General features: G+C 49.0%; 2 protein-coding genes and 1 pseudogene across 2 annotated transcripts; all 3 read right to left on the bottom strand.

The window, feature by feature from the left end:
• Positions 1-3397: 3397 nt before the first annotated feature.
• LOC119279998 lies at positions 3398-4158 on the bottom strand (annotated as a pseudogene).
• Positions 4159-11961: 7803 nt separating this feature from the next.
• On the bottom strand, positions 11962-13179 carry LOC119282191. The gene has a single exon (XM_037562506.1). The coding sequence runs from the start codon at positions 13033-13035 to the stop codon at positions 12199-12201; it is 837 nt and encodes a 278-aa protein (XP_037418403.1). The 5' UTR covers positions 13036-13179; the 3' UTR covers positions 11962-12198.
• A 4664-nt stretch (positions 13180-17843) lies between these two features.
• On the bottom strand, positions 17844-18790 carry LOC119279997 (putative E3 ubiquitin-protein ligase SINA-like 9). Its single transcript, XM_037561016.1, has 2 exons — positions 18680-18790; positions 17844-18578 (listed from the first exon to the last, which is right to left on the bottom strand). Exons 1-2 carry the CDS (start codon positions 18788-18790, stop codon positions 17844-17846), a joined length of 846 nt encoding a protein of 281 aa, XP_037416913.1.
• Between the last annotated feature and the right edge of the window lie 5086 nt (positions 18791-23876).

Raw genomic sequence — 23876 nt, 5'->3', positions numbered from 1 at the left:
TTCGCGCCGGCGCCGAACAAACGGCCCAGTCGCGCCTCCAGGGGCCTGATTTTGTCTGGGCCGAAATCAGTGCCGGCGGACCCAGACCGAACCCGACGCGCTAGGGGGCGCCCGGGGGCGCCGGGGCGAGTGGTTTTGGTGCGAAGCAACCGCGGGCCCGCCTAGTCAGCGAGACAGGCGCTTCGTCGCTCTCATCGCTCGGTTCCCACAGGAATAAATGCCAAGGCTGTCGCGCTGCCGCCGACGGTCAGCCTTGCCATTGATTCCTGACGGGCGGCGCGTCACGGGGCGGCGCAGCGTCGCCTCCCCTCCCGCCACGTGTACATACGTGCGCGGCTATATAAGCCAGCACCCTCCTCGCCTCAGCCCATGCCAGCCCTTCACCGCCGAGCCCTCTCCCTCTCCCGTGCGCCTCCTCTGAGCCCTCCCTCCCCCAATGGCGGAACGCTTCCCCTGCGACGAGGCGGCGGCCAACAGCTTCGGCCGCCGCTCGCTCCGCGAACAGGAGTCGTGGCTCCTGTTCGAGGCCAACATCCTAGCACCATCGGACATGCGTGCCGGGCCGTCGGGGTGGCGGCTCAGCAACGGGGGGTGCCCGTTCCGCCGTTACCCGACCCCGTGGCGCGGACCGCCTACTTCGCCGATGAGGTTGAGCTCGTGCGCGCCTCCCTCACCGATGAGCAGCGCTCCCTCCCCCAGTACGCCACCGACAACCACTCGGCATGGACGGCGTACTTCGAGCGACGTCAGGAGGAGAGGCTGGCGTCCACCAACGGGGCACCGGTGGTGGGCGGCAGACAGAACAGCGAGGGCCGCCGCGTTTGGTGGGGCGTCCCCGGCCGCACGCTCGGCAGCATGCTGGCACACCTTCAGGGCGACAACGAGCCGCCACTGATATAACATCTCCTGGTGGCCGCGGCCTCGGCCCGCCGCCGACTCGCCAGGCAATGGCTGCCTCGGAGGTTCGTCTCTTTGTCATCTTCCTGCTCCTCGTCACGGTCTTCTTCACACTCCTTCGGCACTCCGACGCTGCTCGGCATCAAGACCGAGCCCGTGGCGGAGACGCCGCTCGGCCGGCGCACTCGCAGCGCCGGCATCGTCATCAACGAAGGCGGCCGGCGTGCCCCCTCGTCGGCTCCTCCGCGGTTCGTCAAGCCGAAGACGGAGCCCGGGCTCGCGATGGTGAAAATGGTGCCGGGTCTCCCCGCCGTGAAGACGGAGCCTGGCGAGGTGGCGCTCCACGACGATGCGGCCCTGAAATGGGCGCGCAAGGACTTCCTCAGGATGAAGAGGGAGCACCAGGTCTCCGCACTGCGGCGCTTCGAGCAGCGCCGCCGGGGCCGCGAATAAGGAGGAGTTGTCTACCTCGACGACAGCGACGACGACGCGCCGCCGGCACCTGTCCGCCATGGCGACGCCGGGCAGGGGTGCAGCCGGGACGGCCGCGTCAAGGAGGAAAAGGCCGACGACGACAACGACGGTGAGGACAGCGGCGACGACGGCGACTACTCCGCGTTTAGCGATTTCATTTTTTAGTTATATTTGCTATGTAAACGCGTCGAACATGTAATATATGCCAAAGTTTGCCAAAATTTAGCCGTGTTTAACCGAACTTCGCCGAATGGGGTTTTTTTTTTTTGAAAAAATTAGACGCGCCTGGGGGCGGCCCTTGGGACGGCGACTGGGGGGCAACTCGCCTCAGGCCATTTTTATGCGCCGGCTCGCCCCCAGGCGGCGATTTTAGGCGCCCCCTGGGGCCGACGGCTGGAGATGCTCTTAGGATGTTTAGGAAGTACAAAAAATGCATTATTTTGCTCTGTTCGACAATGTTACTAAGAATGCCATTCTTTGCATTATTTTGGAACTAGGTGTATGAGGTTGTAGTTGATTCGCATTCTATGATCACAGAGAGATAATAAGATCAGTGATTATCTTGGACCACTAAAATAACAGAGGCAGAAGCATTCATTCAGAGTGTGAAATCTCAAATGTATTCTCTGAAACAAAAAAGGGTTTCACAGGTACCAAACTAAGCGACTAGTTTAGTGTTATACCACTAATGGTGTAGTGACTGAGGAAACTCATTTTTTTTAAGAAAAACAATTGATATCCTAATTGAATGAATTGATGATCTCAATGGACAATGCAGACTTGAAGTTTCCATCTTTTAGCTCGAACTTACCAGGATTTCAATCTACACTAAAAGAAAAATAATCTTTAATATTCATAAGCTGGGAACATCTTAAGTTCTTTGCAGCAATGATGGGCTGCAAAGCACATCCTCTACAAATTTTATTTCTACAGTAATGCCCACAAATACAAGCAACAAACTACAAACGCAACTACTTCAAGGGGCTGAAGCATGGACGCATGAGAGCATTAGAAAAATAGATGAAATGTTACTTCCGTACCCAGTTGTAAGCCCAAGCCACATCATACAGCAGCTCGACAAACCGTGTCTTGTCCAACACATGACATTGCAAAATTAACAAAGCTTGCCGAGAACAATTATGCATGCCGGTCCAATTGCAGGACCAAAATTCAGAAGTTGGCAAAAACTTCCTTATCCTAATTAAGCACCAGATTGCATTTCTAAGTAATGCAAGAGAAGAGGTAGGTAACAAAAACAAGAGATTCATCCGCAAATAAAAACAAGAGATAGCATAAAGCACAATAGATGTAGCATTAGGTTCATACCAAGTACCAAGACAGCATACGGTAGTTCCAGTAAAGGTGATCTAATCTAGGATCAACCTGTTTCTTACCCGTTACATGGCAAAGCATATCGAAAATAACAAAGCAAAAGACTAAAGCATGGCCATGACCTGTGATCAATCTCCCCAAAGTTGAACCAAGATCTGCCGGCGACTTATGGAACCTGTTGCAAAGCCAGTTGAGAATCCGGGATGTTGACGGTGTAGCCGGAGAGAAGGTGGATGATCGTCGAAGGACGGTCAGCGGTGAGGACAAACTTCTTGTCCTGCTTCACGAAATCGGCAGCTTCAGAGATCCTCTCAACTTTCCTGTCCTTGATGTTGCACTTGCAGATATGAACAGACGAACCCAGTTGTTCAGTGAAGTAGGCGCAGTTTGCCTCGATGCCTGGGAACTTGTCGGCATCGACAGCCACGCACCTCTGAGGACCAATGAAGATGGCATACCTACCGATGTTGTCCAAAGCCACGAGCTTACCTATCTTGACATCCTTTTTTAGAACAAAGACCGACCCCTTTTCATATAAGACGAGCAACATATGTCCAGCCAAACACACTGGAAAACACATGAGGTCTGTTGCATCTCGAAGACCGCTAGCGAAGAGCTTGGCAAGATCAGCAACATCAAGAGACATCAGCGAACGGCATAAATCAGCAATCATGGTATGCCCTACAATGTCTGCTTACACACCACCTACGACCGCCTTACGGAAGAAACCATAAGGTGCTTGTTGAACCTCCCGGACGACAAAACTCTTGCTGTCGGGAAGGGCCAAGTAAATCTTGTGAGATGAGTCACTGAACAAGGTGAGCCCGAGCGCAGAGCTGGGAAGGGAGAGGACAGCAAAGGATCCCGCCTCTTGGAGCACAGACACCATGAAACGGATGACAACGCCGGGAGAGGGTTGAGGACGCTTGCAGAGTGAGGAGGGCTTTTGTCTGCTAGGACTAAGTAGCCATTGCGAGTGGTTGTCATGACGTAGTGGTCGCTGAGCAGCGGGAGTTGTCTATGGAGGAAGCGGCCGGTGTGGGTGTTTACCAGGAGCATCTCTTTCCCTTGGCTCTGGAAGACCTCGTCAAGGACGATCCAGCAGCGCGGGCGGAAACGGGGGTCAGAGGCGTCGCACCTGGGGTCATCGGTGGCGGCGCGCCAGCCGGGGCAGACGGCGCGTAAACACATGTAGCAGTCGATGTCGTTGGTGGCCAAGAGGGAGTCAGCGACGAGGCGGACGAGGTCGGGCGGGAGGGTGGACCAGTCTTTCGCCGCCATGGCCGGAATCACCGGCGAGGCTTGGGGAAAACTCGGATCTTGCTTCACACTTTTGGCCGGTGGAAGAAGAACAGGGATAGCTAAGGGCGCCGGAACCTCACCGGGCGCGGCCTCCCTCCACCCAAACCCAACTTCTCGGCTTCTCCCCTTTTGCTCATTCTCCACTCTTCCCATATCCTCCTCCGTTTGCTCTCATCTTCTCTGGTGGTGTTCCTCTGTAGATCTGGTCACTTAATCTGCTCCGATTCTTTTCTTTATTGTGAGATTGTGTGCTAATTTTCAGTTTTATAAATCAGTACCTCTTGTTTTTTCACAAGGAGGATCAGATATTGGGTCTTGTAGGTACAAGATTAGAAGGGGTTAATTGGATCTATGCCACTACAACTTTTATGATTTGGCAAAATGCCATTACAATTCTGCACATTGGAAAAATGCCATTGCAATTTTTTCATCCTCCTCTTTATGCCATTATGTTAAATTTGAGACATAAATACCCTTGTTTTTCTCTTTTCACCATTCCCTCGTATTCTTCTACCAAACTGACCTGCCATTAACTCCAGTGAGCATGGGGCCGTGCAAAAAATAACTTCCAACACCGACCATGTATGCATATTGTATGGGGCCGCGCGACTTCACGGACGGCGCCGGATGTGTTGTGCAACCGCTCCAGCCGTCTCCCACGAGAATGATGTCTCCTTCGTCATGTACGCACAATTTTTTACAGCCAAGATACGACGTCATGTCACGCCGGCAAGACAGGCATATCAACGCCACTCAACGATGCGACTTCTTACGAGTGCAGGAGAGGCGTAAGTTTGTGATCCACCATTATCTGTCAGCCAGCTCCTGCATGTAGTTGGAATTCTTACCTGAAAAAGCTACAACAAATATAGCAATTTCTTAGAGCTCAAAATGACGTGAAATTTTAAGGGGATTTATTTTTGTAATATATAAAAAATACTGAAAGAAAGAAGTACCAGAGAAGAGTCTCGGTGGTCCGACAAACCCTGGGGGCGCAGCCACCCCCCTAGGCTGCACCACCCAAGCATGTGGGGCCCATAGAGGCCCATTGCTGATGCCCTTCTCCTATATAAAATTCATTTACCCTAGAAAAAAAACTGAAAGAAGACTTTCGGAACCAGCCGCCGCCGTCTCGAGGCGGAAACAAAGGCGGAGCACTTTTGCTCTCCGACGAAGCTAGATATCAGGATATCGTTGGCATAACTACTATACAATCTCCCCAAATCAGGTGCATTAGGGTATACAAGATTTGCTCACAAAAAAATGAAACCTAAATTAGTCATTTAGATATGCTCTAGTAGTAATCTTAGCATTAAAGTCTGTTTTCCTAAAAAAAAACTACATTAGTCGTTGATAAAATAATAATGAGTATGAACTTATTCTACTGCTCAACAAAATAAATACTTCTAAAATAACAATACCAAGCCCATGACTACGGACCTTGGCCCATTTTATGCTTACCACGCCCCTTTATATATTTCTCTCTTTCCATTATCTCTTTCTATCCCAGACCATCTTCTCTCCTCCTATCTGTATGGAAAAACTAGAAAAACTAAAATGAAACGTTACTTCCATACCCTGTTGTAAGCTCAAGCGGCATCGTACAGCAGCTTGACAAACCATGTCTTGTCCAGGACATGAGATTACAAAATTAACAAGCTTACAAACAATAACAATGCATGCTAAAGAAGAAGAAAAAGAGAGAAAATCATAGAGATCTACTACACAAAAAGCTAGGGTTCCTCTGCCTCCTGCCGTCGCCGCCGCCGGTCTGCCCCGTCTCCCATTGCCTTAGGGCCATGGGGGCGGAGTGAATCCCGGCCCTTGCCGGTGGGAGGGCTTCGTTTTTAGATCTTTTTTCAAGGTTTGTTAGGGTTTGTGTCCTACTCAGGAAGGCGAGACGGCGGCAGCTCCCTAAAGATGGAATAAAGGTCTCCCCAACTAGCCCCCGTTCCGGATGATGCGAATAGCATCATCAGTGGGCATGTGGAGGTGTTTCTCCGGTGGATCCGTCTTTGGTGGATCTGTTCGGATATGTTCGTCGTTCGACTTTGTTCGCATGTCTTCAGGTTGGATCCTTCTTATCTACACTCTTCATCGGCGGCGGTTGTTGTTCTGGTGCGTTGGTTCTATGGAGTCTTAGCATGACGACTTCCCGACTGTCTACTACAACAAGGTTTGCCCGGCTTCGGCGAGGGAGGGGCGATTACAGCGGCGCGCCTTCGGCTCACTTCAGTGCATATAGCCACCGCTAGTTGGTCTACGGATCTGGATGTAATTTTTATTATTTCTAGTGTTCGTTGTACTACCATGATTGAAGATGAATAGATTGGAAGTTTATGCCATAAAAAAAAACAATGCATGCTAATATGATGAACAATCCAATTGCAGGAGCTCCATTCAGAAGTTGGCAAAACCTTTTATGTCCTAATTAAGCACCAGATTGCATTTCTAAGAAGTAATGCAGGAGAAGATGAGCGACACACGGAAAAACAATAGCATAAAGCACAATAGGTGAAGCACTAGGTTGACTCCAAGTACTAATTAAGACGGCCAACAGTAGTTCCACTAAAGGTGATCTAACCTAGGATCAACCTATTTCTTATCCGTTACTCCCTCCGTTCGGAATTACTTGTCTCGGAAATGGATGTATCTAGAATAGTTCTAGATACATCCATTTCCGAGACAAGTAATTCCGAACGGAGGGAGTACATGGCAAGGCATATTCAAAATAATGAAGCAAAAGCCCAGATAGTAATTAGGAGCAGTACTTAGCAAAAGCATAGCCTTGTCGTTCCATCAAGATCCCTAGAGTTGAATGAATAACTACTGTCGCCTTATGGAATCTGATGCAAGGTTAGTTGAGAATCTGGGATGTTGATAGTGTAGCTGGAGAGAAGGTGGATGATCGTCGAAGGACGGTCGGTGACCAGGACAAACTGCTTGTCGTGCTTCAGAAACTCTGCAGCTTCAGAGATCCTCTCTACTTTCCTATCTTTCATGTTGCACTTGCAAATACGAGCCGATGAACCCAGAATGTTGGTGTAGTAGACATATAGTTTGCCTCGATGCATGGGAACCTATCGGCATCAACGGCCAGGCTCCTCCGATGACCAATGAAGATGCCATGGTTGCTGATTGCTATCCAAAGCCACAAGCTTGACTATATCTTTTTTAAAACAGAGATTATCCCTCTACAATAATGACGAACATATGTCTAGCCAAACCCACTGGAAAAAACATGATCTTGACTGCCATCGAAAAACTGTATGAAATAGCAGTCGCCTTCAGGAGGTCTTTTGTATCATCTGCTAAGACATCACCTAAGGTCGTCCTCCGCAAGAAATGGTAAGTTGCTTGCTTCGGCTCGTGGATGAAGAACCTATGACTGTCGCGGCCGGCCCAGTAAACCTCGTGAGATGAGTCGCAGAATAAGGAGAGCCTGAGCAAAGAGCTGTCAAAGAAGACGACATCAGCAGATCCCACCTCAGGGGGCACAGACGCCACGAAACGGATTACGACTCCTGTGAGAGGGTTGAGGACACGGGCCGTGTGAGGAGTGCTTTTCTCCGCCAGGACGAAGTAGCCGCTGCGAGTGGTAGCCACGATGGAGTGATCCGTGAGCGGGGGGAACTTCTTGTGAAGGAAGCGGCCAGTGTCAGTGTTTAGCAAGAGTATCTCTTCTCCTTTACTCAAGAAGATCTCGTCCAGGACGATCCAATGGCGCGGGTGGAAGCGGGGATTGGAGACAGCGTTCCTGGGGTCATCGGTGGCGGCGCGCCAGCCGAAGCAGATGGCGCGGTAGTCCATATAGCAGTCGATGTCGTAAGTGTTGAGGATGGAGTCGGCGACACGGAGTACAGAATAGTGCTTGCACCGCGTCGGGAGGGGACAAGGCCATGGCTAGACTTGATCTTACATCGGGTTGGGATGGGTTTCGGGATGCTCTTAACAAATCCCAATCCTACTAACTCATATAGTAAGTATTACCACAATCATGTGGAGTGCATGTCTCACATCCATGTCAACCTGATGTTTACTATCAAAAAGAAATAAAAGAAGAAAGAAAAAGAAGAACATACCACCAGAACAACGTTAGACTTTGTACATGGTTCATTTTTTCGATAAAGGGTAAATTTTATTGGCTCAAATGGAGCATCAAGATGATACATCACACTGAACACACACCCGGCCTCTACATAACTAAGATGCACACAACCAACCCAACACACACACACACAGAAACACACCAGCAACTAGCGAAGTCATAAGACCAAAAGTTGTTTGCAGGTGTGGAAAAAACAAAAAGAAACAAGAAATAAGCCCCAAAGCGATCAGGTGAATGATCGACAAACTACAACTGAGACCATATCCGCATCAACCATTGACACCACATGGATGACAAGGATCTTCAACAGCAACGCCTTCAGGAAGGAAGCGACACTCAAGCGACCCCGTCACCGGATCCAACCACAAAGGCCAGTATCAAAGTTTTCACCCTGAAGAATCAGTCCGAACATATCCGAGCAATGCCTCCAACAAGGTAACGATGTGAAAAACATCACCATTGCCAGGAATAACCACTCGGGTCTGTCCTAGACTTTCGCCCCGGAGCTCGAGACCGGGTGCACATGGCACCACCATCCAAATCTCACATGTGTTGTCTCCACCACTTTTCCGCTATCCGAGCAGCTACAATTGGATCGCCGCTACTCCACAAACAACCCTCTGCGTCAAGTCATTGTCCATAATTTGTAACCCACCACTGTAGTCATCCACCGGATCAGGAGATAAAACCTCCCGAAGTCTTTTTGATGATGTCGTGGATCCGTATGAAGTCGTTGCAAAACAATCTACATACGCCACCATCCGGCCAATTGGATCAAAATCACCTCCACCATCCAGCTCATCACCGCAGCCCCAACAATCCAGAGACCGCGTGGCCGGAGCAATGCCAAGACCACTGATGCCTCAACGACCGCCACGCCGGAGCCACCACCACAGATCGAGGGAGGTGGGCGCTGCCAGAGACGAGGGCCGCCATGCATGAGGCATATTTGCGACTGGCCGCAGTTAGGTTGGTTCTTGGAAGACGTCAGGTGCAGCTCATGGGGAAACAGCCCGCCGCCACCATGGCCATTGCCAGTTCGCGACTCCATCCGACACCAGCCGCCGCAGACCACGACGCCATCTTGGGGAGGAGGTCAGGGGCATGCGCATCAAGCTAGGGGACCGATAACATGGCCTGAACTGAAGCACGAACGGCATATATCACTGTCACCGGCCTGCGAAGAACCTACGATGGTCACATCAGCTGATGCCGGCACGGTCAGGCTGGATCCAAGCGAGAGAGGCTGGCGTGTTCTGGTGCTCGTCTCGGCGGCTGAGAGCGTCCTTGTGCGAGTCGCCGGCAGACGCAATAGCCGATTGCATCCATCTGAGCACGATTTGGACATGCAAACAACACGGCTTGGATCCACCATCCAAGCACGATTTGGACATGCAAACAGCACGGCTTGGCTCCAACATCTGAGCACACGTCCTGGACATGCAAACCGCCCAGGTTGGATCCGTATGCTATGGCTGTTGTCACCGGGTCTTTTGACCGAACTAGAGCACGCCGCAACCACTGTCGTCTGCAAATCCAACGGCCACCGCCAAGGCTCCGCTCCAGCCGCTGCACGCGCTGCCATCCACAGATCCGACGGCCGCCGCCGGGGCTCTGCCACTCGCCGATCCAATCTGCACAAGGAGCCGCCAACAGCCTTCTTGTTGCCAGAAAAGAGAAAGGCCCCGCCGCCGCAGCCACCGCACAGGCTTTGCGTGGCGCTGGCCTCCGGCGGCGGCGAGGGGGAGGAGCTGGTGACTGGGTCCTTAAAAATGGGAGAGATTTTCACTTCCCGGCCTCTGCACCAACCAAGGATGCATACGGCCATTTTAGTACGAGTACTAAGATAAACATGGTCCTCAGAATTTTTTAAATGAGTATCAAGATATTTCTTGATAAGAGGTTTCACCACACATCAAGCTTGATCCTCAATAAACGGGAGGAAACCTCTATGCATCACCTGTCAATTTTAGGAATTGAACTCGGGTCGCTAGGCTGCACAACCGCATGCCCAACCACTGGTTCATGGCAGGAGCTCTTAGCATAGAGACAAATTAAAGACTCATAGTATTAGTTAACTTGATTACACGCGGTGTCAAATCCGATGATACAAAAGAGAAAGAACCGCACCTGTTTGAATCTCTGTACTCTCGATCATCTAGGCTTTTCACATCGTCGGTAGAAGTTGGGTTGTACCAAAGCAATTCGAGGTACACACACATCCACATTTCCACCAGACAAGGAATCTCTTGCGCCATTTCAGGTCGTTCGTCGCAGAGTTTGGCTTGAAAGCATTTCAATCTTTTCTTCTTCTGTTTTCAAATCCGGAAACTGAGCTCCATCTCTATGCATATGGTATATTTGTAACCGTCGAAACGTAATGGACACGACTTGGATACATGTGCAGCTATATATTTCAAGCACTCTTGTTCCTACTTGTGGAGATGCACAACCTACTAAGTTTTGCACAATAATTAATCTTCTGCGGGAATTTGTGGTTCCGCACAAATAAACGGATGGTAGACGCACACACCTATCATCGATCGGCTCCTCTCTAACAATACCTCTATATACCAGCAAAAGAAACAAAAGAAAAAAAAACCTCAAAAAAAGAAAACTCTACCTCTATGTATGCACGCGAGGGTGACATCCATGAAACACACAGCTCTCGCCCCTCCCCAGCTCTCATCGCTTCTTCCTTTTTCAACTGTAGGCATCTCATTTCAGGTGCATTGTTATACTCTTCGCATGCTTAATCGACCTCTGATTATGAAAAAAATCTTTCTGGTTATGATACGAGCGTGCAGGCTGTGCGGCGCTCCGTCGATCGGAGAATAATGGCGGGGAAGCAGAGCAGGGCCGTCGCTGCCTGGTGCCTGCTCATCGTCCTCCTCCTGCCATCAGGCCAGCAGCACCAGGTGGTGGCCATGTCTAAGTTCTGCCGCTGCTATAAGCAGTGCTACACTGACTGCAGGAGGTACTCCAGCCCCTACCCCTGTAACTTCGGGTGCATCCAGGACTGCTTCAACGGACAGCCACCGCCGTCACCGCCGACCACCGGCGCCGGCTGTGGCAGCATCTGCCTCATGGGCATCTGTGACGACGCCATGGTGGAGACCGGTGAGGCCAGCACGCAAGCTCCAACCGATCCAAGTAGGATTGATTGATCTGATTTCTTTTGTTTTTGATGGAACTCTCATCATTGGGGTGTTTTGTGTGGTTCGTCGTTGCCATGCATGACAGGGCCAGCTGACGTGGAGGCTTGCGTGGATCACTGCACCAAGAACCTCCTGCAGCCAGCGTAATGCAGCCATGCAGTTTCCAAACAGGTAAAACTATGTAATGGGCAACACCTGCCAGGGAAGAGCATGCAAAAAATCTACCATTGCCCTTTAAAGACAGCAAGTGCCGACCATGTCACAAATATTTATAAGCTGCAACATCTTAAGTTCTTTGCAGCAATGATATATAAGCTGCAAAGAACATCTTCAGTTCTTTATGTATTTCTACAGTAATGCCCAGAAATACAAGGAACAAACTACAAATGCATCTAGTTCAAGGGGCTGAAGCATAGATGCATGGAAACAATAGAAAAAAAATGAAAAGTTACTTCCATACCCTGTTGTAAGCTCGAGTGGCATCGTACAGCAGGTCGACAAACCACGTCTAGTCCAGGACATGAGATTACAAAATTAACAAGCTTACAAACAATAATGATGCATGCTAATACGATGAACGGTCCAATTGCAGGAACTCTGGAAAAACTTTCATGTCCTAATTAAGCACCAGATTGAATTTCTAAGAAGTAATGCAAGAGAAGAAGTGGGACACACAGACAAAAGATAGCATAAAGCACAATAGATGTATAGCATTAGGTTGATACCAAGTACTGATTAAGACAGCAAACAGTAGTTCCACTAAAAATGATCTAACCCAGGATAACATGGCAAGGCATAACCAAAATAACAAAACAATAAACACTAGAGAGAAAGCAGGAACAATTAATTCGCAAAAGAATAGCCTTGCCGGTCGATCATCAAGATCAATCTCCCCAATGCAAAGTTGGACGAAGATCTGCTGGCGTCTTATGGAATCTGTTGCAAGGCGAGTTGAGACTCCGGGATGTTGATGGTGTAGCTGGAGAGAAGGTGGATGATCGTGAAAGGGCGGTCGACAACAAGGACAAACTGTTTGCCCTGCTTCACAAACTCTGCAGCTTCAGATATCCTCTCTACTTTCCTGTCCTTGATGTTGCACTTGCAGATGTGAGCAGACAAACCCAGAATTTCGGTGTAGTAGACGCAGTTTGCCTCAATGCCTGGGAACTTATCGACATCAATGGCCAGGCACCTCTGATGTCCAATGAAGATGGCATAGTTGTTGATGTTGTCCAAAGCCACGAGCTTACCTATCTTGATGTCCTTTTTAAAAACAAAGGTTGATCCCTTTGTACTCACGACAAGCAACATATGGCTATCCAAACCCAGTAATGGAAACCATTTGAGGTCGTTTACATCTGGAAGACCACCAGAGAAAAACATGACAACCTCATGAAGCAAACTGCGTAAATCATCAACCACGCCCTCAAATGTCGATTCATCAAACATGTCTGCGTAAACACCATCCAGCAGTAGCGCCTTACGGAGTAATATCGTAATATGCTTCCGGTCCCGGAACCTCCTGGACGAAAAAACCAATTTTGTCGCGGCCGGCCGTGTAAATATTGTGAGATGAATCGCAGAACAAGGTGAGGGCGAGCGAAGCATGGTCAAAAAAGACGACAGCGGCAGATCCCACCTCGCTGGGCACCGGCGCCACGAAACGGATGACAACGCCGGTGAGAGGGTTGAGGACGCTGGCCGCGTGAGGAGGGCTTTTGTCCGCCAGGACCAGGTAGCCATTGCGAGTGGTTGCCACGACATGGTGGTCGTTGAGCAGCGGGAGTTCTCTGTGGAGAAAGCGGCCGGAGTCGGTATTCAACAGGAGCATCTTTCCTTGGCTCGGGAAGACCTCGTCGAGGACGATCCAGCGGCGCGGGCGGAAGCGGGGGTCGGTGGCGTCGCTCCTGGGGTTCAGGGTGGACACGGTCCGGGCCGGTCCGGTCCCTGACCGAGCTGTCCTTTGGACCGGCCGTCGGCGGTCCGGACCGGACCGGACCGAGCAACGTCACGGTCCTGTTTCCCAGGACCGGACCGGCAGGGACGAAGCCCGAGCCGGACTGAGCGGCTCGTTTGGACCGGCCGGAGTTCACCACAGAGCACGCGTCAGAGCATGGCGACACGGGGAGGGCGCTGGAGGCAGCGGAGCTCGACATGGAGATGTCAGGCAGCTTTGGAAGAGTCAGAGGGAGCTAGAGGAGCCAAGAAGATCACCAGAGCGAGCTCATCGGCGACGAATTTGGCACGACGGCCGGTGGACGGAGATGAAAAAGATGATGCCCGATGCGGCGATGCAGGTCCTCCCATGTCGTTTTCGTTGGTGCATACGACAGATTCGAGTGGGGTGCGTCCAGTGGACATAGTTTCCAGGGCCAGCGAGTCGAGTGGCCGCGCGGACGACGGCCCCCGCAGCGTCGGACATGAACGGCGACAGTTTCTTGCGCCCCCGCCATGCCTGGGTCGCCACGCACTCGCCACAGCCCCGCCACGCCCCCGCCATGCCGCCCGCACGCCCCAGCCACGCCCCACTCGGTGCTCACCGTGCCGCCGCCATGCTCCCGCCACGCTCCCGCCACGCCGATGCTTCGGTTTCTCGGTCCTGCGAGCTGGCTCGGTGAAAGCCCGGACCGGACCGACAAACTTTCGAGCCAGATTCTGCAGCTCGGACCGGCTGTTTTTCCATCGAGCTAGGACCGAGCTGGCCCGGACCGAGCGGGCCACGAGCCGGTCCGAAAGACCGCTCGTGTCGTCCACCCTGACCTGGGGTCGTCGGTGGCCGCGCGCCAGCCGGAGCAGACGGCGCGGTAGTCCATGTAGCAGTCAAGGTATTTGGTGGCCAGTAGGGAGTCGGCGATGCGGCGGACGAGGTCCGGCGGGAGGGCGGACCATCCTGCGGCCGGAAGGAACGGAGAGGGCGTTGGATCCTCCTTCCTCCTCTTTGCAGGCGGGGGAACAGAGGCGGCCATTGCTGCGCGCTCGAGCTCCTCTCCTGAGGATGGCACTCCCCTGTAAAAAAGATTCAACTTGTCAGTGAGCAGCGTAATGGAAAGAAGATAACCGGTCAAGAAATGGAGAAGTAGGGAGGATTTCCTTACCAGATCTGCAGGTGAGTAGACGAGCAGTGGATATATTGAAGGATTGAGGAGGTGAGCAAACAGAAGAAGATGAGTAATGGAGGAAGAGGGGGGAAGAAGGGTGGCCGAGCTGCGGGTGCCCAGTGGTGCCGAGAGGTGGCGGCGCGCGGGAGGGGAGGAGGGGAGGATGTATTTGGGGCGGCGGGTGGAGAAGAAAGTGAGGTCGGGAGATTGAGGCGCCGGCGCCGGCGGCTGATTTGGGGATGAATCAGTAAGACCCAAGAGCATCCAACGAAACCCCTAGTCGCGAAAATTTATTGAGGGCTTCCAATAAAACACCCCGACTTACCACAATTGACAAATCTGGCCTCTCGCAATATAGAGTTCCAATAAATGCCACGATCAGTGTGCCTTCGTCGGTCTGCCATGATGTCGCCAATGCTCACCATGCCATCACCGCCACTGTCACCCGTCATTGCGCTACTGCCGAAGAAAGAAGAACATCACACGAACAATAAGTGTTGGCGTAAAATCCGGCAAACCCCCCGATAGGGTGTCACAGGTAGCTGAAGATCTAGATGGGAAACATGAGACCAAAACTATTCAGCTTTGGGCCCTCAATTTGGAGGTAAAACCCTACACCTAGATTGTATTAGATGCATGGGGTACAACAATGAACTTCGGTGTATCGAGGGGTTGATGTAAAACGTTGCCATGTTAGTGCACCTTTGTCTGGTTGCCGCGATGTCGCCGATACCCACCGCGTTGCCACCGCCGTCGTCGCATCCTTTGCGCTACCGCCTAAGAAAAAAGAGCATCACATTCACAATAAGTGTTGGTGTAAAATCTGGCAGATCCATCGATAAGGCGTCACTGGTAACCAAAAGATTTAGAGGGGAAACAACACATCAAAATTATTCAAGTTCAGGCCCACACTCTGGAGGTAAAACCCTGCACCTAGATTTATTAGATGGATTGGGTGTATGGGGTACAATAATGAAATTAGGTGTATCAAGGTATTGATGTAAAAGGTTGCCTCAGCGGCTAGCCTGGCCTCGGCATATAAATGGTACCGAGCCCTAGTGTTACACGGATCCTAGTCGGCTAAGGTTGTTGGAGAGTTCTCCTTGATGTCCGGCGTTCTTGCCTTGACCATCAGTTGCCAAATCCTTCCTTCTAGAGACCCAAGAGCTGGACAGTAAACTGGGATCGGTAGAGTAGTACCAGGGCCCTTGTGCTACATGCTGGGCCGACATCTGGTAGCCAAGATGATGGTGCCTCGGCTAGGGGGCCTCTCACCACTTGTCTCTTGGTAAGGTGGGCCTGGCCAAGGACCCTCTTTGTCGGTTCAGGAGTGGGCTACCTCGGGCGGGCCATGATGTATAAACAGAAGCCTAGCTCTAGAAGGTTATTTTCTAAATGTGTGTCATTTCAAATGGATCTCGTTGGATGAGGGTTCCACCAAGATCAACGTTGTCGCTGCAATTTCCACCAATTATAATGTTGGTACGGCTGTTGTTGTGTGTCGGGATCATCATGGCGCTTACTTGGGCTCTTCTATGCTGGTCATTCATGGCTTCATGGATTCGCGGACGCTTGAAGCTATTGCATGCATGGAGGGTCTTTCTTTGGCGAAAGATCTTGGGATGTTACACATACAAGTCGCTTCGGATTGCAAATAGGTGGTACATCATATACATCAAAAAGCTGGAAGGGACTACGGCACTATCATTAGATAGATTTTTAGATACTTCTCTTTCCTTTGCATCTTGTAATTTCTCCTTTGAACCTAGAGCTGCAAATTTTAGATACTTCATATGTTATGACCAATGTCTCTCAGCGCATGACTGCTATAGCGCACTATTTAAAACAGTGTCTAGAATAATATACGCCGGAGCTACGTCGACTCTTTCCTGACGGACAAACTCGAGGAGTATCGGGGCCGGCAAGATGAACGCGAAGATGAAGTGTTTTCATCCTCCACGGGGTTGCCCATACGAGGACCCTATTCTAAACTGCTAGCCGAAACAAGGCACTAGAACTCTCCTCCCGGCCGCCGGCCATCGGAGCAGAAGGCAAATGGGAGGTGAGTCCATGTGCTCGCCGGTGCCACCTGAAGGGAATGATGCTTTGCCCTAGCAACCGCCACGGTAGGGAAAGGTAGAAATAGACCGGTTTTGTTTGGGTCGGAAAAAGTCCATTTTAAAATCAGAACTCGTAGAGGTTCAGCGAATTGAACGCTCAAGTCGAAATCCCGGTCGATTGCACCCTAAACTATGCAATCCCGGTCTAAATCGAACCCTGAAGTCGTTTGAGGCATAAAAATACTAACGTGGCAAGGATTCACCTGGCTAGCGGGCCAAGGAGCGGCAATGTTGACTACGGTGCGCCCCGTCCTCCGTGTTGACCAGGCCATTTGTAAATCCACTGACACTTTTTAGTTTTACATTTTTTTTTCCAAAATCCCTGAAGTTTTCTTTTGAAAATACGTGAACTTCTTTTCAAAATTGTTGAATTTCCCCTAAATTCATGATTTTTTTAAAATTCGTGACCTTTTTTCATTTTGAAAATCTGGTTCACGACGTTCTTTTTTTCGTTTGCTATTCCAACTAAGATGACCACAAATTTAAGGAAAAGGTGAAAAACGAAAAAGAAAAAAAAGGAAAGAAAAGAAAGAAGAAGAACAGAGCAAGTGAACACAACAGATGTGGTCCTGGTGGTTACTTCCGTCGACCAACAACAGGTGGTCTCTGGCTCAAGTGACTTTGCGTGCTTATACTTGCAGTTTTAAACAGGAAAAAAATGCGCGGTTTAAAGAAAGAAAAAAAATGAAGCGGGCCAGCCCAACGGGGAACAATGCGAAATGGCAGCATCCCAGTCATCCTTTGACACATCGACAATCCTCGTTTGCCAAACAACTTGAGGGCTTGTTTCACCGAACCTCTACAAGTTTAGGGTTTAAAACAGACTTTTTCTGTTTGGACCTTCATCTGTTTTCAAGCATTCCTAACTATAACTTGTGCAGAGGCACGGATTAATGACAAGTAGGGGTTTTAAAAATGATCCAAGCGGCATATAGATTGAAGACAAATAAATACTCCTAGCTGCAATCGTATTTTTATAATTTCAGATTTTTATCAAACAATGGATGAACAGACTTTTTAAAACAGACTATTTCTGTTTGGGCCTTCCTCTGCTTTCAAGCATTCCTTACTATAACTTATGCAGAGGCACTGATTAATGACAAGTAGGGGTTTTAAAAATGATCCAAGCCGCAGATACATTGAAGACAAAGAAATACTCCTACCTGCAATCGTATTGTTACAATTTGAGATTTTTTATCAAACAATGGATGAACAATGAGGAGTACACAATTTGGAGTTGCAGACATCTTTGAGAGTTGCAAATACTGGAGGAGCCTTTAGAGTGGCAAAACACAAACACAACATCTCCACTTAAAACTTGAAAGGACAGGTTAAAGGGTAATAGTATGAATAATCATCCACTTGTGGTAACATTGAGCACGTCGAAAATGGCAGTGATAGTATCCATGTCAAGTGGATGAACGCACTTGGGCAGAACGATCTCGAAAGAGCCCTCGGAATTCGGAAGCCCATCGGAGAGATCAGTGCACGCTACTTTGAACTTAGTTTCCTGGCTGTGGCCGCGGCACATGTCACCGTGGCCGTAGTCGTTGCGAGAGTATTTGAGCCTGACCTCGAATCCCACGGGCGTTGGCGACGACTCCTCGACGGGTGCCCGAGGATGTACGCAGAACACGGAGATTGAGCGGCCAAATGGTTGCCGCGCCACGTTTAGCAGGAACAGGTACTGCATGCCGCCAACACGAACATAGGCGGCGTTGAAGTCGTCACGGAGTTGGACGTCGACGCACTTCCAGGTCCGAAGCTCGGTCGTGCATGGCCACCTGTGCACAACGGCGAAGTGGTCCAGGAGCACCGACGTGGATCCGACGAAGCCGCACGTGTCCGCCGGGCAGTGGCACGGCAGGTGTTGGCACGACCGGACATGCTCGTGCTGTTGACTGTAGGTCGGCCTGGCGGAGCAGCCGTAGGCGGCGTTGGAGCAAGGCACCCGGATAGACTCCACCAGTTTCTCCATGTCATAGCTCCGTTGGTAGCCGCCGGAAATCGGATCTTGGCACACGTGGCACCTCCCCTCCGCCGCCAGATTGTCTCTGCACGGCGAGCATATCACGTGCCCGACTTTACACTGCAGTCCCACATGAGACCATCAGAGATGCATCTACTTATATGTTTACATGGTTATAACACAATTTTTGCTACGACAGGAGACGGATACGTGTCACTTACCTGGAAGATAGGCGACTTGAGCGGGAGGCAGCAGACGCCGCAGTTCAGGGCATCGGCGTCTACGGTCACGTCGACGACTGTCGCCGGACCTTTCAACGGCAGTGCAGCCATTCCTGCGACTTGGCTGGAGTAGAACAGTAGCGGGCGGCAACGATTCTCCATCGCCAGGCGTTATATATCTGCCATAGCGGTTCCCTGTGGACCATGTCAATGATCTCCCAAATAAATTCATTCAGAATCCCGAGGGTCTTTTCGACTTCTCTGCATGCATTAAGCTATGGGTTGTGCATAGTCCTGATGAGCACGTCATAAAATTCCATGATCATCCATCTTGCCTGGGAAACCGCAAAATGGGCCGACTGAAGCTCTGTTTAGTTTGACCGCAACTTAACTTTAAAAATCCAATCAAACAAATATTTACTTTTTTAAAAAGAAAAGGCATATGCGTCTTACTTTATAAATATAAAGCAACCTGGCATAGTACAGCATGCAACAAACTTAAACAGCATGGCAGAAGCAGTTTAACAAAACACACAATCTCGTGGCACGCAGGCCAACTACCTAGCACCAGAAAAAAAATGACGCATCGTCAACGTGAATGTGGATCATCTGATGTACGGCACCCTGCCATTCCACCACTGACACGTGGGCCCGTTGAGAACCTGGTCCGCATGTCAGTGGCCCAACAGCACATAGTGCCATGGCAGAGGAGCCGCTTCCCGTCAACGCAGACCACAAACATGAAGCTAAGTGGGGGCAGCTTGATCTTGCTGGTACAGAGAAGAAGCCATGCTCCAAACTCTTGAGATAAGCAGCTTTGTCGCCCCGCGATCAAATGCCTTAGTCAATATTTTCCACTGCTGAAGAAAGGAAGACAATTGAAATAAGCAATCAATTGGTTTGTTAGGGAAGATACGATCAATGGTAAATTTATTCTTGTAGTACAAAGAGTCCAGCACATCCAGCAAAACTAAACAAGAAGAGACGTTTATTCGTGCCAGCTAACTGAGCCGCCAACGGGCGAAGCTTCGCAAAGGTTGAGGGGGACAAGCTGACACCCAACCACGACCGGATGCATCTCCGCATAAGCTTTGCCAGATCGCAAGAGAAGAAAATATGATTCGAGTTTTCCCTAGCACCACAAAGTGCATAGAATTTAGGGCCAGGACCGTTGCACTAGCGAATCGGGTCTGCAGCCGAGGGTTTTCCACGGGAAGCTTGCCACAGAAAGATCTTGATGTGAAGATGGATCCGTGCCCGCTAGATATCGGTGAACCTAGTTGTAACATTACCCCGAGCTTAGAGTACACTAGTAGAAAACAGGGCATCAGTCCTGGTTTCAGAGGGCCTTTAGTCCCAGTTCTGCAACCGGGATAAAACGATCGGGACTAATGCCCACCACTTTTAGTCCCAGTTGTGTTACAAACCGGGACTAAAGGGGCTCCACGTGGCCGTTGTGGGGCACCCAGGCAGGAGGACCTTTAGTCCCGGTTTGTAACACCGTCCGGGACTAAAAAGGCAGCCACGCGTCGGCACCTGCTAAGCGTTGGTTTTTTTTAAAGGAGGGGTTATGGGTTTTGGAGGGTTTAGGGGTTTTCATATTGTGTTTCCCCCTTTTATTTTTGTGTTCAATCTTATGAAATTATTGATAAATGTGGGCATAGAGAGGCCATGACTTTAGCTAATGTTAATCCCACTATCTCGAAAGATTATAAAAATTCTATGCATGTGGATCATAAAGAGGATATTGTTTATGATAGCTATATTATTGAATTTGAGTATGATCATATATGTAATTAATATGAGAGAGGAAAATATGGTTGTAGAAATTTTCATGTTACTAAACCACCTCTGTTTGTACTGAAACTATTAATGTATCCTTCTTCCTATTTGCAAATGCTAGAAATTGCTTGTCTAGATAATTTATTTTCCTATAAAATGCTTATGCATAGGAAGTATGTTAGACTTAAATCTGTTGTTCACATGTTTCATAATGCTCTCTTTGTGCTTCAATTCTCGTCTTTTATGTGAGCATCATTAATATCCCAAGCCTATCTTAATGGCTATAAAGAAAGAGCTTGTTGGGGGATAACCCAATAGTTATTTTTTTCCTGCTTTTTTGTGTGCACACAATTATGCTAATGTTACGGTTGTGTTTTGTGCTTTAATTAGTGTTTGAGCCACGTAAAGCCTTTGAGATGATTTGGATGATAGTTGATTCGATTATGTGAAAAATAGAAACTTTTACACCCAGTTTTGAAATTTTGTAAATTCATTGGAACATGCTTTTGCTTTGAATGTTGTGCACATAATTGTTATACAAATTCTCAACGTTGTCCTATTTTTTTAGAATTTTTAGAGTTACATAAGTATGATCAATGTTCATATTACTACATAATGTTCTGTTTTTGACAGATTCTGTTTTCATTGCATTGTTTGCTTATTATGATGTGGATTGTATCGGAGGGTATAAGCCATGGAGAAGTTAGAATACATTAGGTATAATGCAATAATAAAATATGAATGAGTTCTGAACAATACCTAAAGTAGTGATTTGCTTTATTATACTAACGGATCCGACGAAGGTTTTGTTGAGTTTTGTGTGCTGAAGTTTTCAAGTTTTGAGTGGGATCACGATGGATGAAGGAATAAGGAGTGGTAAGAGCCTAAACTTGGGGATGCCCGAGACACGCCAAGGTAATATTCAAAGACTCCAAAGCAACTAAACTTGGGGATTCCCCAGAAGGCATCCCCTCTTTCTTCTACCAATTATCAGTAATATTACTTGCAGCTATATTTTTATTCATCACATAGATCGAGATTAGGATTTGTCACTCCGAGTATCGGAGAGGTATCTCTGTGCCCTCTCGGTAATACACATCATGATAAGCCTTGCAAGCAATGTGACTAATGAGTTAGTTGCGGGATGATATATTATGGAACGAGTAAAGAGACTTGCCAGTAACGAGATTGAACTAGGTATGAAAATACGAACGATCGAATGTCACGCAAGTAACATACCGATGACAAAGGAAATAACATGTGTTGTCATTACGGTACGACCGGTAAAGATCTTCGTAGAATATGTGGGAACCAATATGAGCATCCAGGTTCCGCTGTTGGTTATTGACCGGAGAGGTGTCTCGATCATGTCTACATAGTTCTCGAACCTGTAGTGTCCACACGCTTAACGTTCGATGATGATTTTATATTATATGAGTTATGTGATTCGGTGACCGAACATTATCAAATATTATGTTGTATTAGCAGCAAGTAGATGTAAACTAACCTATAGCTGGAAACTAAACATATAAATGGTTGAAATACATAATTCTAGCTGTAAACTAACCTACTATAAAAAGTGAAACATGGGAGGAACCTGCTATCAGTTTTAAAGAAGCTGATGTTTTTTAGGGGTAAGAAGCTGAATTGGCCATTCTCCATAGAAATCATACCAATTCTAGCTACATGGGGGAGCTGCTAATTCATCTTCACCAACCAAATTCAGTGAATTAAGCACATAATCCAGTCAAGCTAGCTATTGCTACTAGTTGCTGCTACTTCAGTTTTAAGCAAGCATCAATATGGTACTCCAAATCATTAAGTCAAGCTACTACAGTGCAAGCTAGTGCTACCGCATCAATGGCCATGTAATGCTTCTGGGGCCTGAGTGGATATGTTTATATGCAAATTGACCATAAATCAGTGATCTGCACATTGGTCGATTTTACCAGGAAGATGTTAACAGGATAACAATAACAGGAAGAAATAGATTTATCTTACAAGCCTCCTAAGCTGTACACTTCCACATTTCTAATGGCCATGTACGCTGTCACCACTGTCAATTTAATTTCATACAAACATTTTCACAAACACCTTCGAAGCAAACCCCATTACACATTATAATCTCACAATATGCAGTACATAGGAAGTAATCATCATGTTTTCCATACACAACATCCACTGCAAACATATATAATGATACAAGAAGATCACTGCCTGCAGTGTTTTTTAGAGGGCATACACAACAATTCATATACTGCAAAAAAAATATTATAGGACATACACTGCAATTAGGACAACATAGAGGCCGCGCGGCCTGCAACGAGCCAGCAGATCCGATCGATGCAGGAAGAGGGGGGAAGGAAGGAGGGAGGAGGGAGTACCTGGGTAGGCAGAGGAGGCGCTGCTCCGGGGGCGGCGGCGCGGGCTGGAGGTTCGCCGGAGGGACGGCTGCGGCAGAGAACCCTGGATCCTTCGTTCGTGCGGGAGTGCGACCCCTCCTCTATTCGTACCGCACCCGAAAATCAAGTTAATAATGAAGGATTCAGAGGAGGGGGGAGATGGGCGGAGGAGTAGGAGCAGTCCCTGCTCTCCCATGCGCGCCGGAGGACGAGAGCGCGAGAGGGATGGGAGCAGGGGGGGCGACGAGGGTTGTACCTTCGCAGCAGCGAGGAGGCACGATGGCGACGCGGGCGGCGGCGAGATCCAAAGGCGTCGGAGAGACGACGCGGGCTCCTCGTGGTCCTCCTCCTGGTCCTCCTCCTCCGGCTCGGGGCGCGGGGGCGCGGGGGCGGCGGCGTGGGGGAGCTGCAGTGGTGGGGGGCGCGGGGGCGCCGGGGCGGCGGAGGTGGAGTCCGACGGGGGTCGGGGCGGCGGCGTCGGGGCAATGCGCGGGTGGATCTGGCGAGGGAGAGGAACAAAGGGGATATGGCGAGAGGAAGAGGGAGGAATTAGCTAGGGGGGCAGCTTATTAATGACACACCCTGCAACGGTGCGCCATTAGTATGTTTTTTTAGATAGCAATGGCGTACCCCCAGCCGGTGCGCCATTATTAATCTTTTTTATATAGCAACGGTGCACCATCCAGAGGTGCGCCATTAGTAATCTCTTTTTTTATATATAGCAATGGCGCACCTGCCAGAGGTGCGCCATAAGTAATTTTTATTATTATTATTTTTTGTTTCATCTAATAATTTTTAAGAAAATGAATATGAATATGAAACAGTAATAATTTTTTTATAAAAATAGTAATAATTTTTTTAAAAATATCATCAAATTTGTTTTTGAAAATATTTATGAATATGAAAAAATATCATCAAATTTATTATTTGAAAATATCATCAAATTTGTTATGTGAAAATATAATCAAATTTGTTTTTTTTTTGCAATTTTAGTTGCATTCATTTGTAATGGT

The sequence above is a fragment of the Triticum dicoccoides genome, chromosome 3B, assembly GCF_002162155.2.
Source record: "Triticum dicoccoides isolate Atlit2015 ecotype Zavitan chromosome 3B, WEW_v2.0, whole genome shotgun sequence".
Lineage (NCBI taxonomy): Eukaryota > Viridiplantae > Streptophyta > Magnoliopsida > Poales > Poaceae > Triticum > Triticum dicoccoides.
Note: the sequence above shows the minus strand (reverse complement) of the source record. Positions and strands in the feature narration are given on the sequence as shown.

What these genes read in the sequence shown, in the direction of transcription:
- LOC119282191 (XM_037562506.1), bottom strand. Translation starts at nt 13,035, where the DNA reads ATGTCGTGGCAACCACTCGCAATGGCTACCTGGTCCTGGCGGACAAAA.
- LOC119279997 (XM_037561016.1), bottom strand. Translation starts at nt 18,790, where the DNA reads ATGGCTGCACTGCCGTTGAAAGGTCCGGCGACAGTCGTCGACGTGACC. An exon ending in TCAAGTCGCCTATCTTCCAG is followed by an intron (nt 18,579 to 18,679) that starts GTAAGTGACACG and finishes GTGGGACTGCAG; the next exon opens with TGTAAAGTCGGGCACGTGAT.